At 47.8% G+C, this 17,980-nt stretch overlaps 2 protein-coding genes across 3 annotated transcripts; both read left to right on the top strand.

The window, feature by feature from the left end:
- Window positions 1-10,238: 10,238 nt before the first annotated feature.
- On the top strand, window positions 10,239-12,181 carry LOC123163105 (uncharacterized). Its single transcript, XM_044580866.1, has 3 exons — window positions 10,239-10,505; window positions 11,484-11,638; window positions 11,728-12,181. Exons 1-3 carry the CDS (start codon window positions 10,395-10,397, stop codon window positions 11,873-11,875), a joined length of 414 nt encoding a protein of 137 aa, XP_044436801.1. The 5' UTR covers window positions 10,239-10,394; the 3' UTR covers window positions 11,876-12,181.
- A 2,952-nt stretch (window positions 12,182-15,133) lies between these two features.
- On the top strand, window positions 15,134-17,002 carry LOC123162784 (uncharacterized). 2 transcript variants are annotated; one of them, XM_044580549.1, is made up of 5 exons: window positions 15,134-15,330; window positions 16,228-16,382; window positions 16,479-16,518; window positions 16,597-16,656; window positions 16,768-17,002. In XM_044580549.1, exons 1-4 carry the CDS (start codon window positions 15,241-15,243, stop codon window positions 16,624-16,626), a joined length of 315 nt encoding a protein of 104 aa, XP_044436484.1. In that variant the 5' UTR covers window positions 15,134-15,240; the 3' UTR covers window positions 16,627-16,656; window positions 16,768-17,002. The 2 variants fall into 2 exon arrangements, with proteins under 2 accessions (XP_044436484.1, XP_044436483.1); XM_044580548.1 differs by having other exon boundaries at window positions 16,479-16,656.
- The last annotated feature ends 978 nt before the right edge of the window (window positions 17,003-17,980 follow it).

The raw sequence follows: 17,980 nt of genomic DNA, 5'->3' as shown, positions 1-17,980 counted from the left end.
TGCTTCAGCTGGTCGCTCAAGGGCACCGGGTGTCCGGCCTCAACATACTGGGACCAGAACACCTTCTCCGTCGAGCTCCCTTCCTCGGCTCGGTAGAATGCGGCAGCGTCGGACACACTGCGGGGCAGATCTGCGAATGCTCCTGGAGAGCTCCGGACTCGGGTAAGTAACAAGTAATTCACTTTCACGTGCTTGCTTTGCATAAAGAATGCCTTACCCGCCGCTATCTTCTTCATCGCCTCAATTTCCTGGAGGGCTTTTTGGGCTTCGGCCTTGGCAGATTTGGCGCTCTCAAGGGCCGAGGCAAGCTCGGACTCTCGAGTCTTTGAGTCAAGCTCCAAACTCTCGTGTTTTTTCACAAGAGCGTGGAGCTCTTGCCGCACCTCCGCCACCCGCGCCTCCTGCTTTTCTCGCTCGGTGCGCTCCACGGCCGCATTGTCTTCGGCCTTGGACAGCGCTTCCTTCAGGGTCGCCACCTCGGTTGTGGCCCCTGTAATACTCACGTTGGTCCTGTCATTATTTGCAACCAGATCTTTTTATATACTTACATAAGGTACTACTTACCTTCCTTGTCCTCGAGCTGCTTCTTGGCAAGGCCGAGCTCGTTCTCGGACCGCTCGAGGCTCTGCTTCAATGCATCGACCTCCGCAGTCAGTGCGGCAGAGGTCAGCAGCGCAGCCTGCATTCCCATATTGACATACTTATGTTAGACTCCTGCGTATATCTTTTTAGATCCTCAGTCCGGCTTTTCTTTCCGAACACCAAACTGAGCATCAGGGGCTACTGTCTATGCGGTAATATTTTTACATATCTTAAATACATACCTCAAAGCCTGTTAGAAGGCTGGCACAGGCTTCCGTCAGCCCGCTCTTGGCGGACTGAACCTTCTGGATCACCGCACTCATAATAGTGCGGTGCTCCTCGTCGATGGAGGCGCCATTAAGCACCTCCAGCAAATTATCCGGTGCCTCCGGTTGGACGGAGGTCACCGGTGTCGTAGGCTTGCCCTTCTTACTAGGGGGCCGCCTGCCGGACTCCGATACCACTGAAGGTTCCGGTGCGGTGTCCGGCCCAGGGCCGGACTTAGAGCCCTTTGGGGTTTCATCCCCTTTGCGCCTGGAGTCCGGGAGGTCGCCTTGCGGCTCCTCCAGGACCACCTCCTCCTGGCTTGGCCCCTTTTGGGACTCCACCTCGGCATCGTCCGTAGGGCGAGGGGAGGTAGCAGTCGGAGTGAAAGACTATTCACATCCGACGAATCCAGGGAGCCGCTCGACGAAGCATCGAGCTGGGCCTTGGGCGGACTGCATGATTATATTCGGCGTCAGAAGATACTGTGCAATAAAGGAACGCCATGAGTTATTCTGGTATCCGGATACTTACGATTTTGCCAGGGGCTTGGCCCTGGATGGCCACTCCTCTTCGCCGTCATCGGCGTTGGTGGAGTAGTCCAGAGGAAGGGTCTTTCCCTTCTTGGACCCTCCGGCCCCCCTAGTTGGGGCGGCCTTCCTTCTCTTTCCTCCTCCCGTTGGAGGAGGAGAGGCCTCTTCTTCCTCCTCCTCGTCTCCGTGGGAGGAGTGCGCTTCAGAGTCATCAGACGATGAATCCGACACCACCAGGCGCCGGGAACTCTTTCGAGTTCCCGTGGTCTTCTTCTTGGCCTTCTTCTCCGGCACCACGTGAGGTGCCGGGACCAGCAGCTTCGCCAAGCGAGCATCTGCTGGGCCTTCGGGCAAAGGAGCCGGACAGTCGATCTGTCCTGACTTCTTCTGCCAGTCCTGTCAAAGGAACGGGAGCTTAGATCCCGCATAGAGTCAAACTATGAAAAACAAGTATCCTGTAAAGGGTAAAACAAGCTTACTACGCTGGCTTGGCGCTTTGCGCAGAATCCACGATCCTCGGTAATGGGAGGGGGAACCTCGGCGCCCTTGAATAGCACCTTCCAGGCATCCTCGTGCGTTGTGTCAAAGAGCCTGGACAAAGTTTGGTGCTGGGCCGGGTCGAACTCCCACAAGTTAAAAGCCCGTCGTTGACACGGGAGGATCCGGCGGAAGAGCATGACCTGGACTACGTTGACAAGTTTAACCTTCTTGTCCATCTTGTTTTGGATGCAGGTTTGGAGTCCGGTCAGCTCTCCTGAATTACCCCACGACAGGCCCGTCTCTTTCCAGGAGGTGAGCCGTGATGCCAGATTGGAATTCGGGAGCCGCTGCCCATTCAGGGTCACGCGGCTCGGTGATGTAGAACCACCCCGATTGCCACCCTTTGATGGTTTCTACAAAGGAGCCCTCGAGCCATGTGACGTTGGGCATCTTGCCCACCATGGCGCCTCCGCACTCCGCTTGCTGGCCGCCCACTACCTTCGGCTTGACATTGAAGGTCTTCAGCCATAAGCCGAAGTGGGGCTTGATGCGGAGGAAGACCTCGCACACGACGATAAACGCCGAGATGTTGAGGATGAAGTTCGGGGCCAGATCGTGGAAATCCAGGCCGTAGTAGAACATGAGCCCCCGGACAAATGGGTGGAGTGGGAAGCCCAGTCCGCGGAGGAAATGGGGGAGGAACACCACCCTCTCATGGGGCCTGGGGTGGGGATGAGCTGCCCCTCATCTGGGAGCCGGTGCGCAACGTCGTTGGACAAGTATCCGGCTTTCCTCAACTTTTTGATGTGCCCCTCCGTGACGGAGGAGGCCATCCACCTGCCTCCCGCTCCGGACATGGCTGGAGAAGGTTGAGGTGGGAAGTGCGGACTTGGGCGCTGGAGCTCGAGTGCGCGGAAATGGATAAGCGAAGGAGGAAGAAGGCGTAGATGAGAAAGGTGTATCCTTATCCCCTTATATGGGCGGACAAAACTATGTGCCTCCACCAGCCTGGTAAAACTCGCTTATCTCCCAAGCGCCGTGATTAATGGCACGGTTTGGTTACCCACGCCCGTATTGATGAGAATCCTGGAATAAGGGGACACGATCTCTGCTTCGACAAGACGTGCCAAGGAAACCGCCTCGCTAAACGCGCTGAGGTGGGACAGTAAAACGATTCGAATAAAGGCTTGGCCGTGGCGTGATGTCACGCTGCGGAATACGTCAGCAGATTAGATTTGTGCAAATATTATTCTTTCTACGGTGGTATCTGGAACTTATTTTGCATAGCCGGACACTATCCTTGTGTTCAAAATCTTCTATGAAGTATTCGGAGGAGGAACCCGCCTTGCAATGCCGAAGACAATCTGCACGCCGGACTCGTCGTCATTGAAGCCTGGTTCAGGGGCTACTGAGGGAGTCCTGGATTAGGGGGTGTCCGGATGACCGGACTATAACCTTTGGCCGGACTCCTGGACTATGAAGATACAAGATTGAAGACTTCGTCCCGTGTCCGGATGGGACTTTCCTTGGCGTGGAAGGCAAGCTTGGCGATACGGATATGTAGATCTCCTCCCGTTGTAACCGACTCTGTGTAACCCTAGCCCTCTCTGGTGTCTATATAAACCGGAGGGTTTTAGTCCGTAGGACGAACACCAATCATACCATAGGCTAGCTTCTAGGGTTTAGCCTCTCTGATCTCGTGGTAGATCTACTATTGTACTACCCATACCATCAATATTAATCAAGCAGGAGTAAGGTTTTACCTCCATCGAGAGGGCCCAAACCTGGGTAAAAACATCGTGTCCCTCATCTCCTGTTACCATCCGCCTAGACACACAGTTCGGGACCCCCTACCCGAGATCCGCCGGTTTTGGCACCAACACCAGCCCCTGGGAAAGTCGTAAGTATCCGACATCTGAACATGCATATGCATCCAGGGTCGTTTTGGGAACAGTAGTTTTATCTGTTGCCGTATGTTATACACCCCGGAGAGGTCTCGCGCCGGACATTCCTCATCGGAGGATTCGCTGAGCTCAGACGCTTTGGCGAGCGAGACGCCTCCAGAGGCCCCTTCCCCGAAGTCCAGGCATGACACCGAGGTGTCATCTCGACGAGGCCCGGACCAGGGGAGGCATGTTTCTGGGGCCGTACACGCGGGGGCGGTGGCCTCCCGACATGTCGACGGTGGGGCCGATCTCGGGTTCGGACCACAGCCGGACAAGGTCCTGGAGACCTCTAAGGCTCCAGGATTGGGTGAGCAGCCACCCTCAGCGGTGGGAGGCTTGCCTACTCCACCGGCAACCTCCGTCCAAGTAGAGCTGCCTGGTGGTCTATCGACAGCGTTAAAGAGCGCGTCTATCATTGATGAACATTGGACCCTCATGGGTGCGGTGATTGAAAAGATTCAGTCTGCCGAGAGCAGGCTGAATGAGTCCTACCTTGGCCTTATAAAGGCCTTTGAGGTATGTTTTCTAAGAAACCTGTGAGGAATCGTCATAGTATGAGTAGTAGCCCCTGATACACTATCCGGCGAAAGAGAGAAAGAGCCGGACAGGGGATCAAACCCTCTGCTTTTGCAGGATCCTTTGTGAATGACGTATAACCCTTTATGTGAAAACAGGCGTCTGCAGAGAAGACGGCCGCTCATAGTGCGGAAGTGTCCGGACTGAAGCAGAGCCTGGAGCGGGCCGAAGAAGAACTTGGCCGTGTAAAGAAGCAATTGGAGGACAAGCAAGGTATGTTGAAACATTGTCTTGAATTTGGCACGAATGAGTAACTGTGCCTAGTGAAAAGTATTTGTATTGTATGCTCCAGGAGCGAGTGCCGAGTATGAGGCACTGAAGAAGGTTGTGGCTGATGCCAACGAGAAGGCTGCCGCTGAACAGGCGCTTCGTGAGAAACACGAGGCTAGAGTCATCACAACTGAGCGAGAGCTCCAAGAAGCTGTGAAGAAAAGCGAGGGCTTGGAGCAGAGTTTAGTAGGAAAAGAATCCGAACTCGCCCAAGCTCTCCAAGCCGCGGAAGATGCTCGGGAAGAAGCCCGAGGTGCTGTGCGGGACATCCAGGAGGCCCGGAAGGTTGCGGCTGGTAAGGCATGTTGTATTCATGGCCATTTGTACAAGATAATAGGGAGAACTCTAAGCGATGAGCTGAATTCTTGTTTTTCCAAGGGCATTTGCGGATCTGCCTTGCAGTATATCAGATGCTGCCCAATTCTACCGGACCGAGGAGAAGAAGTCTGCGGGGAGGGATTTCTGGTCGCAGTATTTAGCGCCGAACTATCCGGTGCCCTTTATTGATCAGCTGAAGCAGCTGGTCGAACTGCACCAGGCGGCCGAACTAGCCATGAAGGACTTGGTTGTCCGGTTGTGGCCCGCGGAGCCAATCCCGAGCAGTTACTTCGGACTCGTGAAGCGGATTGTGGGCGCCTGTCCTCGGCTTGATGCTATTAAGAGATCAGTCTGTATAGAGGGTGCATGCATGGCGTTTTCCCGTGCGAAAGTGCATTGGGGGAAGCTCGATGCGGAGAAGCTGATGAATGAGGGCCGCCAGAGGGTAAGGAGCACCGCAAGCCCGAGCTGTACTATGAAGGTGTACTGAAGGGAGCCCGCCTTGTGGTGGATAAGTGTACGAAAGACATTATATTTCCCTGAGGGCACTCATGTCATTCTTTGTAATATGGGATAATGGCACTTTTATTATTTATTGCCTGTTTTGTTTGAACATTTGTTCTTCCTGTGCAGTTGTTTAGTGTATGTAAATCCTGAGAGTTGGCCAGTCATCGCTTCTGCCCCCACGAAAGAAATACGGGGGTGTTCAGGACATACCTGAACACGCTTTATCCCATGGCTGGGTCCTTTTAAGGAGGTGTTCCTCACCATGAACCAGGCAATCGGACTATAGGGTTTTACCACTCTCACTTAGCCATAAGAATTTGAGTATGGTCGGTGCAGCCCCTAGTGTTCGAAAGACCGCACTAGGGGCTCTATTGTCGCCTGATCGGAAGACCGATCTCTTGCACTCTGCATTTATAATGGCGTTATGCGGAATAAATCTTTAAGGATTTTACAACCTCTCGAACAGCTGACCAGCTCTCGCAGTATCATGACAGTCGGTTTTCGGCTTTCTCTACTGAGGTGCTCGTCCGGCAGAACCGGGACACAATTGCAGTAGTTCTCCCAGTGCTACCTTAGCCGATGGGGCGGAACGTAAGGTACCAAAACATGGGAGCCGGGCAAACCCAACCAATGACCCAAGACATGATTCGGAACTGATGCATATAGTGCTATAAGTTCGGGGTGCTGAGCGACCGAAAAGGTGGTCGGACTTTTATTGCCGTATTGTGAAGCCCCTGGCATAATCGGGCATGACACAAGGCGTGGGTGTCGTTTTTGACAAAAAGGCGTCGTTGAGAAACGACAGCCGGTAAGTGTTATTTAAGTCTACGCATTGTAGTGGGATAATATGTTTATGCATATGAGTACGGTTTATGATTATGAAAAGAGGTGTTTTTGGCGGAACCTGTCATGACCGGACTGGAGGGGGTTGTGAGTGGATCTGAAGTGAATCCTGACTGCCTTCTTTAGGGGGGGTTCACTTACGTGTTCCTGCCCTTGTGTGTCCGGGCCGATTTCCCCGTCGCCAATCCTGTTCTGCGTCAAAGTTAGTTTGTAAAAGCAAATACTTGAGGGCAGCTAAACATCCTCTTGTGGTTGGTCCGAGGGTTCCTGATCAGAACCTGGTTAGCCCAGCCGTAATACCGTGAAGTAGCGCGGACTCCTCCATTGGTGTCCGGATAGTTGGCTGTCATATCAAAAAATTTGATAGGCAGGCACAACTCGTTACTCCGGTCAGTGGTATGATTTCCGCTCTAAAGGCGGGGTTCGGCCTTGCCCATAGGTGTGGTTGTATCACACGGGGTTGGCCTAATGGTTTACCGCGTGGAATCTAGTCAACGTGGTTCGTCCCGTTAACATATGGTAAAATTACCGTATGAGGGGAAGGTGCCAAAGAATTATTCTTTGGCATGGCATTTTTTGGTGATCCGAAGATAACAGTTAGAATGGTGGGCCAATAAAACTTTGGCTTTTGCACATGGCATCTTTTAAAAGATGTTATTTGTGGCTTCATATCCGCGGGGGCTCTATGTGAGATGGATCCCCCGAACTACTAGGTCAAGAGTTATTGCAATTAAATTGTTGTGGTTGATATTGTCCGGACGGTTGATGTGATCGGGGGAGATCGGCCATACTTTTATGATCTGGAGGATCTTTTGACTTTGCCGTTGTTGGACTTCTCCCCTCCATGTTTCCGGCACATGACCGGCCACTTTGTTTTGAGGATCCGACATTCTCTATTGGTGTGCTTGGCCGTCCTTTTAGGAGTACCATGAATTTCACATGGTTGATCGAGTATGTTGCTCGGGCCGGATAGGCTTGAGCTGTTCTTTGTCCGCTGACCGGACTGGGAGTTGCTGGATTTGGCACCAACTTCCCTGACTTGACGTTTATGACAATTGCCCCGAGGCTTGAGGGTGCCTCATGGTGCATCCTTTGTATTGTCTTGGACCGTTGCGGTGAATTGACGTCGGGGTATGTGCCTTGGGTTCTCCTGGTTAGGTTGGGGTAGCGAATTATGCCATGTGTGCCCTTTGTCGCGGCGGTCGAGTTTGTATTTCTCGGTGGCCAGGACCTTTGTCCATCTGTCCACGAGCAAATCTTTGTCAGCTTTAAGCTACTGTTGCTTCCTTTTCAGGCTCCTCGCAGTGGCAATAAGCCGGCGCTTGAAGCGCTCCTGCTTCACGGGGTTCTCAGGCACGCCGAACTCGTCGTTGCCGAGGCTAACCTCATCTTCGGAGGGGGGAATGTAGTTGTCCTCCTCCGGATACCCATCCGTCGCCTGCTCATCTAGGCTGTCCTGCCCATCTTCCTGCTCGGCCTGCTCGAAGGCGGGCTGATCGGGGTTGTATTCATCTTCGGCACCGTCCGGATTGTTTTCGTCTCCGGTGCCGGTATTGCTGTGGCGGGGCTTGGAGCGGCGCTGGCGACGGCCATGCTTTGTTTTTCTCCCTGAGGGGTTATCCTCCGTTGCCTCATCTCCATTGGTTTCTTTCTAAGTGTCCACCATATATATGTCATATGAGGAGGTGGTTGTCCACCACCCTTTGAGCGGTGATTCCTGTTCTTCTCCTGCATCGTCGTCCATGCCGTCGATGTCTTCGGAGTCGAAGTCGAGCACGTCGATTAGATCATCGATCGTGGCGATGAAGTGGGTGGTGGGTGGGCAGCGAATTCCTTCGTCGCCTACTTCCCACTCGAGCCGGACATAGTTCGGCCAAGAGTCTCCTGACAAAGAGAGAGACTTTAAAGAATTCAGCATGTCGCCAAAGGGCGAGTGCTTGAAGATATCTGCAGCGGTAAACTCCATTACCGGAGCCCAACCAGGCTCAGCGGGTTCGGGAGCGCGCGGACTGGAACCTACAACCGGATACGAGTCCGGGGGTCCGGAGTCACAAGTTTCCTTAGAAGCGAGGCGTGTGTTCGGCTCTACCATCGATGAATGTGCGGCCGGCGGGGCGGGGTCCAACCACCCGTCCTTGGGCCACGCTGTCTGCTCCGGATTTAGGTTCGGGGATACTGCAGGGGTGACATCCCGAGCACTGTCCGACAACAGGTCTAGGCCGTGCTCATCGTGACTATCCGGCGCTCCTGGCGCAGGCTAGATTTCGTTGAAGATTAAGTCTCCGCGGATGTCGGCCGTGTAGTTCAGGTTTCCGAACCTGACCTGGTGGCCGAGGGCGTAGCTGTCGATCTGCTCCAGATGGCCAAGCGAATTGGCCCGCAGTGCAAAGCCGCCGAACACAAAGATCTGTCCGGAGAGAAAAGTCTCGCCCTGGACCGTGTTGTTGACGATTGAAGGCGCCATCAAGCCTCGAAGCGACAACACAGAGGAACTCTCAATGAAAGCACCAATGTCGGTGTCAAAACCAGCGGATCCCGGGTAGGGGGTTCCGATCTGTGCGTCTTAGGCTGATGGTAACAGGAAGCAAGGGACACAATGTTTACACAGGTTCGGGCCCTCTCCATGGAGGTAAAACCCTACTTCATGCTTGATTAATATTGAAGATATGAGTAGTACAAGAGTAGATCTACCACGAGATCGTAGAGGCTAAACCCTAGAAGCTAGCCTATGATGGTATGATTGTAATTGTGATCGGCCTTCTAAGGACTATCCTCTCCGGTTTATACAGACACCGGAGAGGGCTAGGGTTTACATGGAGTCGGTTACAAGGAAGGAAACACAATATCCGGATCGCCAAGCTTGTCTTCCACGCAAAGGAGAGTTCCATCCGGACACGAGACGAAGTCTTGAGTCTTGTATCTTCACGCTCCAATAGTCCGGACGATGTGTATAGTCCAGCTGTCCGGATACCCCCTAATCCAGGACTCCCTCAGCCGCCTCGTTTTTTTCTTGACGTCCACTCCAAGTCTCCTGGATTGCGTTTGTTCCAAAAATAACTCTCCTGAAGGTTTCATTCTGTTTGGACTCCGTTTGATATTCCTTTTCTGCAAAACACTGAAATAGGCAAAAAAACAGCAATTTGGGCTGGCCCTCCGGTTAATAGGTTAGTCCCAAAAATAATATAGAAGTGTATAATAAAGCCCATTAAACATCAAAAACAGGTAATATAATAGCATGGAACAATAAAAAAATTATAGATATGTTGGAGACGTATCAGTGGCGTGATGCAGGCGGGCGCGGTAGGCGATGTGGCGGTAGGCGGCAGTTGGGCAGGCGGGCAGGCGGCAGGCGAGCGCGACGGGACGGGAGCGCGGCAGGCGACGCGGCCAGGCGGCAGCGGCGACCGACGGGACGGGGGCGCGACAGGCGAGGCGGCCGGGCTATCGGGTCGCAGCGGCGACCGACGGGACGGGGCGGCGCGCGGATAACAACGCGCGGAAGTTCCGCGCATTGACTGCGGGCCTGCCGCCTGCCATGCATTGATCGCGGGTGGGCACGTCTGCATGCACGTGCGGGCGGGCGGGTACGCTCCGGTCTTTTCTTTTTGCGGGCGGCGTCTGCACGTCTGCATGCGCGCCATGTCCGCAGTCACGTGCGCGCGGCCGGCCGGGGCGGTTCAAGTTTTTTTTCTGGCGGGCGGGGTTTCACCTTTTTTTTCGAGCGGGCGGGGTACCACTTATTTTGCGGGCGGGCGGGCGGGCGGGCAGGTCCTGTATTTATATACGTATACGCTCCAGCCTTTTTTTGCAGGGGACTGGCCGCCCGGGTGGACTCTTTTTTTAAAAATGTTCATCCCACCCTTTATTATGAAGAGATATTGGGCAATCTCGGCCGTCCTTGCGTGGGCACGGAGGGGGCTACCGAAGCGCAAGTGAAAGAGAAAAGGGCTACAATCTCAGGAAGGCAGCGCTGTCTTGTCCACCTCGCATCAAAAGACGATCGTGGCGGCGCACCAAAGACAAAACCCTAGCTCAATCCCGCCGCCACCCCAGATTCTTCCTGTGTGACAGTTCCATGGCGCTGTGCTCTCCCTCTAACACTCTCCGGTGTCGGTGCGGATGCAGGTGCCATGATCTCGAACCCCGTGATTCGCCGCCGGCGGACTCTCCGCTTCCCACCTCTCAGGTACCGTTCCACTCACGCTCCATCGATCCACCTACGATGCCTGCAATTCGCCGTGTGACAGCCTTGTTGTGACGTTTATCACCAAATTGACCAGCAGAACCCCATCAAACGGTTCTGATGATGCTAACAAATCAAATTATATGATGCGCCTTAGCCTTTTCCCCAGACAATAATAACAGAGGTATAAGTTTTCCTAGTTCAGACCCTTGTTAGGAGAGAGTTTCTGTAATTTGAACCAACAATGCTGAATATTGTCACTGAAATGTGCACAATAAATGCCGGATTGAAGAGGCCTATCTTAGATTTATGTGCTAAATTCGTTACCTTTGCTTGCTTCGAAAAGTGGTGATAATTAGTTTTTACTGAAGCAGTTTCTAGTGGTTGGGCCCCTGGCCCTGGCGCTGACCCTTCTCGCACATTGAGTACATAGCAGAGATATGCTAAACGATACATGGGCGTTTGATTTACTTGGAGGGAAGAAGAGTATTCCATCCTTATTTTTTATTTTCCCTTAGTGACCTTTTGTTGTTGTCGAAATGTAACTTTGACCACTACTGTATATCCTCTACTCCTTTTGTTCCTAAATATTTGTCTTTCTAGATATTTCAACAAGTGACTACATACAGAGCAAAATGAGCGAATCTACACTCTAAAATATGTTTATATACATACGTATGTTGTAGTTCATTTGAAATCTTTAAAAAGACAAATATTTAGGAATGGGGGAGTAGTATATCAATGTATATGTCCTACTGTACGTTGTTAAACATTTCCTAGAACCACTCTCATATAGTCAGTATTGATAATGATAGCTTTAGACATAAGTTAGTTTGATAGTATGGATTCTAGAAGGACTATTATTAGTCATGCAATGCATACTCTCTCGTTCACAGCCACTAACATGCATGAATAGCTGCTTTAACTCGTGTATCATTATATCATATAAATTTATAATTATCTAATTATTAATCTTACCAGGGTGGATCCAACAATGGAGCCAAAGCTGATGTTGCTAGGAAGAAGGATGTTGATCATTTGTTGGCAAAATTAGAGAAGGAGGGAGTGGAGATAGATGGCAACATATCTAGTATTATTGATGATGAGATAGCTAGAATTAAAGCTGAAGCTGAGAGGTAATTACTTGGAGGCGCTACACCTTATTTGATTTGTATTCAAATGAAACCATCCTAATTGTTATGCGTTATGCACATCCTTTTGATAGGGAGAACATGAATGAAGAAAAAAGGAAGAGGACTCAAGCACTGCTCACTATTGCAGGTGTTGTTGTTGGTTTCGTCGTGGGTGTGAAATGTGAAATAGATAAATACCGTAAGGCATTTGACAAGATATATGGAAGACCCAGTAGGTAATCTTAGGAAAACACTGTTGGCTAATTATGGTATGCAAAACCTATACTTTTGTTTCGTGCTATAGTGTGGTTTTTGGCATGTATAATGTAACTCCTACTCCCTCCGTCCGAAAATACTTGTCAAAGAAATGAATGTATCTAGACGTATTTTAGTTTTAGATACATCCACTTTTATCCATTTCGGCGACAAGTATTTCCGGACGGAGGGAGTATTTGGTAACGCCGCTTAGCTGTTCTAAGTTGCGTGGAGTAGGTGTTGTAAGTATTGCATGCGGGTCAATTAATGTTTGGTAATTGTGTGCGATGATTATCTATGGACCGTTGTATGGAATGATCCGTGATATGACAATCTTGGGTTTTCATGAATATGAAATTTTTGTTCTTACTATGAGCCAATGACTGGCGTGTTGGCTGACACCTATGTGACCAGTGATCAAATCTCCGCAGCAACACCCTCTTAAGAGATGGATGTGTGGCTACACAAGGAATGACCGGGTCAGAAATGATGATATACGAGATAGAGTTGGGGTGGTATCGATTGAAGAGAAGTTTGTCCAACATCATCTGAGATGGTTTGAGTATATTCAGCATAGGCCTCCAGAAGCTCCATCACATAGCGAACCGCTGAAGCATGTTGATAATGTAAGAGAGGTCAGGATAGATTGAGCTTGGCATGGGAGGAATCCATAAAGAGAGATTTGAAGGACTGAGTATTAACAAAGAACTAGTCATGAACAAGGGTGCGACCCACACAATTGTCCAGGACTACCCATGTTCGTTTTCGGTATTATCTATTTTCATTTTTTTTAGAATGAAGGCTCAAGAAAAGCTCGGCTTTGAATTAACAAAGCCATCAACCGGCCACGATTACATCTAACAAACAAAGAAGACAAAGAACAAAACAGCAAGCCGATACATGGTGTTGTGTAAAGCGAACTGGCTACTACAGACTACTAGCAAAGATATGGAAACTAAAGCACAAGTCCAGCTAGAAGTCGAAGAAGCCTTCCACAGCGAGCAGAACACCATGCAGGGCACCAGCAAAGCTTGGAGAAAACAAACAGTAGTTGGAGGAGCTCCGTTGTCAGCTCCATGGGCTCTGGCCGTCGATGACGCCCTCCTCCACCTCTGAAGGGGGCTCCCTGCCCCCTCGCCCTGGCACGAAGGGCGCCGATCCGTCGAAAGGTGGAGACGCCCACCCGAGGGCTAAAGAGCGGCCGACGCCGATGCCAACCGGAAGACCACACCAGGACACCACCGCCAAACTACTTGGAGCTCATCCAAGGAAAGCATCGGCAATTGTTATCTGCACACGAGGAGAAGCAAGCTACACAGCAAGGCTGCTGAAGACCGAGCAACCCCCAACCGAAACAAGCACACTTCCCCCAAAGCTCACCAAAGACGGCACCCCCTTGAGGGTGACTGCGTCCACGGTGTCGCTGCCAATTCTGTCTATTTTCATTTCACTTCCGGGATTTTTGTATTCATTTCCACTTTTGCCAGTTCTGTCTATTTTTGCTCTGTTTTTATCCCTACTATTGAGACTATGAAAGGAGGATTTCGACGAAAAGTCCATTCTGCACCCGAGCTCATATGCTCCCGCATGAACAGTAAAATCGAAAAAAATTCAAAAAAATCCAGGCACTTAGAACTTTTGTCAATGTTTCTCTCAAAAAATAATTGGAGCTCTACGGGCTTTTATTGCGGAAGCTACGCGAGAGGAGTGAAAAGGGGGAGCGAGCAGGAATCGATCCTAGATCCTCTTGGTTAAAGCGTGGTGCTGCTAGCCACTAAGTACTCATCAATTTCGAGTTAGACTATTAGGGGGCGACCTACTTGAACAAAATGACCTGGGTTTCCTCGTGCTTTCCATGGTTTGTCTTTGTTTCTTTCTCTGTTTTAATGTTTTTTCTTTTTCTTTGTTTTCTTTGTTTCTTTCTCGGTTTTCAATTGCTTTTTTCTTTTCTTGATTTTCCTTCGGTTTTGTTTCTTTCTTTCTCGTTTTTCATCTATTTTCTTTTGTTTTCCCTCAGCACTGTTTTTCTACATATTTTTGGTACATATCTAATACATTTGTCTAACACACATTTAACATTTTTCAAATACTTTCAACATTTTTCAAATACATGATCAATATTTTTTCTATACACATTGAGCATTTTTTATATGCTTGATTAACATTTTGCAGATTCTTGTTCAACATTTTCTCAAATGCTTGGTTAACATTTTGATCTACATGATAAAAAACTTTCATCATTTTTTAATACATGGTCATCATTTTTTATACACATTTAACATTTTTAAAATGCTTGCTTAATATTTTTCAAATACTTGTTAATATTTTTTCAAATGCTTGATTAACATTTTATATATACCCGATCATGTTTTTTATCATTTCATTTTTTAATAAATAGTCAACATTTTTTATATACACATTTAACATATTTTAAATGCTTGATTATCATTTTTCAAATACTTGTTCAACATATTTTCAAATGCTTTATTAATATATTTTCAATTATTTTATAATTTTGACATGGTCAACATTTTTTATATGCATATATGCATTTTTAAAATGCTTGATTTAAAATTTTCAAATACTTGATCAACACTTTTACAAATGCTTTATTAACATTTTTCAAAGGCAAGTTTAACATTTTTTGAATACATGGTCAAACAAATTTTTATGCACATTTAACATTTCTCAAATACAAGTTTAACATGTTTTGGATTTATATGGTCAAACATTTTCTATACACATTTACAAAATTTCAAATACAACTTAGCATTTTTCAAACACTTTCTCAACATTGTTTTCAAATGCTTGGATTAACATCATATAAATACACGGTCTACATTTTTTCTATACACATTTGACGTTGTATTTTTTTAGTATAAATGAGAAACATTTTTTATATACACATTAAACATTTTGGTAAATGATGTTAAAAAAAACATTTTGGTAAATGCTTGATCAACATTTTTTGAAATTTTCATGTAAAGTAGTCTTCGTAATATAGAATATATGGAAATATAAATAAAGTATAAAGGAAAACACAAAACGTAAAACGTGAAAAAAAAAGAATATGACCTGTGGCCAGCGGCGCGATGGGCTGGCCCAATATGGAGCTCGCCTTCAGCGATACTTTCTCTCGTCTCGCTCTAGGCGAAACATATGAGCGCCCCTATCGGCTGCCCCCTCACCAACAAAGACGAACCACTCAAAAAAATAAAATAAAAACCCAACAAAGACGAGGAAACAAAAAAAAAAAACGAGGCCACGGATCGATCGAGGAAGCAAGAAACAGCACCCAAACCTCAGCCGACGCCCCCTCCTCCTCCGGATTCTTGCGGCGTGCTGGTGCCATGGCGCTGCGCTCTCCCTCCAGCACTTCGCCGCAGGATCTGGGCCCCCGTTATTCGCCGCCGGCGGACTCTCTGCCTCCCACCTCTCAGGTACTACTAGTTGTCTCTCGTTCGATCGATCCGCCCAGTATGCCTGCAATTCGCTGTCCGACTGCCTTGTTCTGACGTTCAGCACCAAATTAACCCCATCAAACGGAAACGGTTTTATGCTAACAAATCAAATTATATGATGTGCCTTAGCCTTTTTTTCTCAGACAATAACAAAGATATAGGTTTTCCTAGTTCAGACTTCCGACGTTTGTTAGGAGAGGGTTTCTGTACTTCGACCCAATGATGGTGAATATTGCCACTGAAATGTGCACAGTATGTGCCGGCTTGCGGAGGAGACCTGTCTTAAAATTATGTGCTGAATTTGTTGCTTTTGCTTGAAAAAGTGGTGACAATTAGTTGTACTGAAGCAATCTGTGGTACATTGAGTACACAGTAGATATGATATGAACCGTTAATTCCATGATATATGGGCGCTCAATTTACTTGGAGGGAAGAGGAGTATGCGATCCTTATGTTTTATTTTCCCTTGGTGACTTTTTGTGGTTGTCGAAATGTAATTTTGACCTCTAGCATATAGCTTCTACTTCCTCCGTTCCGATTTACTCGTCGTGGTTTTAGTTCAAATTTGAACTAAACCCACGACGAGTAAATCGGAACGGAGGGTATATCAATGTATATGTTCTAATGTACTCTTGTACTAAAGCATGTCCAAGAACCAATCTAGTAATATAAATTTCATATAGTCAGTATTGATAGCTTTAGACATACTAGTGGCCAAACTTTTGAAAGTTTGATAGTATGGATTCTAGAAGGACTATTGTTAGCCGTGCAATGCATAATCTCTCGTTAACAGCCACTAACATGCATGAATAGCTGCTTTAACTCATGTATCATTATATCAATTATAATTATCTACATAATTATTAAACTTACCAGGGTGGATCCAGCAATGGAGCCAAAGCTGATGTTGCTAGGAAGAAGGAGGTTGATCATTTGTTGGCAAAGTTTAAAAAGGAGGGAGTGGAGATAGATGGCAAGATAGCTAGTATTATTGATGATGAGATAGCTAGAATTAAAGCTGAAGCTGAGAGGTAATTAATTGGAGGCGCTACAGCTTATTTGATTTGTACTCAAATGAAAGTATCAAACGATCCTAACATTATGTGTTATGCACATCCTTTTGATAGGGAGAACATCATCAATTGGCTGAAAAGGAACGGGCGGTTGGTAATGCTCACTATTTCATCTCTTGCTTTTGGTTTCTTCCTGGGAGGGGAACTTTATGAAAAGGCCCTCTATGCGCAGATGCGCGTCGTTTTTGGTGAAGAAGAATAGCCTAGGGCTTGTGGGCCCACTCTGCTTATGGTATGTAAAACCAAGCAGGTAGTCTTGGTATTACACTGTTAGCTAACTATGGTATGGAAAACCTGTTTATGTTGTCTAATAATTGTTGTGCCATACTGTGGATTTTTGCAGGTAATGATGTAACCCTTACTGTTAACACCATGTGCTGTTCTAAGCTGCATGGAGCAGCTGGTGCTCTGTTAAGTACTGCAGTTAATTTGTGTTTGGTAACTGAATCTGGTGTGCGTAGTGATTATCTATGGATCATCTGTTGTGATAATTTATGGAATAATTCATGGTATGGTGCTTTTTAACCGAATGGTGATTTAGTATTCGTGGTTTCACTTCCATAAACTGCTTGCAGAAATCATACATTGTCACTGTTGTTGTCATATATTGGAATCTCCACTCTCAAAAAAAGGGAAAAAAAGGAATCCCCAATAACCAGCTTTGGCCCATTTTCTGTATTTGTTACTCTTTTGGTAAATGTTCTCTTTGGTTTGGCAATTCGGACGTTGTCAAAACGAAAGGTGAGAAAGAGAAGGGTGTGCTTGACCTGATCGGTCAGCACGTTTTATAACGTTGAGTTTAACAGAATTCGCGGAATTGGCATTTTGATCTCGAGGGACATTTGATATGTCTGAATATAGATGCTCGGGAACAACAGGCCATGCCCGAGCACGACAGAAGTGTGGCTCTCAGACTAAAGCCTACAGAGAAAACTGGGTTTTGCAAGTCGTCGCTTTCAGATCTCAGGTTATGTAACTGTGGTCTACTATGTTTTTCTAGCCGCGTTGCTTTTCCTATTCTCGAAGTTCATATGGAGCTTTCTGATCAACAAGATGCTGTCTAGTTCTATTCTCCATGTGGAGCTGAGCTAGATCATGTTCCTCGTCTTGTGCGCTGATCGCTTTCAAATAATAGTCTGCCACGGCTGAGTCTGGGCCTTCGGACGATATAAATTTTCTGCTGCTCTCCCCGCGTACTTGCCATTGGCAGTTTTTTCTTTTTTGAAACTGCGACAAGACTGCTGTCGTTTCTAGAAAAGGTAACCAAGAGCCCTGTCCTTTCTATTAGAAGGAGAGAAAAGATAACCAATTATGGGCCTAAGATCTAATTACACTCGGCTTTTCCCTCAAAAAAAGAAGACACTTGGCTTTGTGTGGAGAATTGGATGAAAAAGGAAACAGTTTTGCTAAAGCACATCTAGATGTACCCTAGACAGATCCGGAAGGAAAAACATCAACCACGCCATCATCCTGAGCAACTCTAGCAAAAGGTAATTCTCTCATTCTAAGAACATCTTCGTCTTCGATATGAAAAATGGTGTCTTCAAGCGGCATGT

The sequence above is a fragment of the Triticum aestivum genome, chromosome 7B (genome assembly GCF_018294505.1).
Source record: "Triticum aestivum cultivar Chinese Spring chromosome 7B, IWGSC CS RefSeq v2.1, whole genome shotgun sequence".
In the NCBI taxonomy this organism is placed as follows: domain Eukaryota; kingdom Viridiplantae; phylum Streptophyta; class Magnoliopsida; order Poales; family Poaceae; genus Triticum; species Triticum aestivum.
Note: the sequence above shows the minus strand (reverse complement) of the source record. Positions and strands in the feature narration are given on the sequence as shown.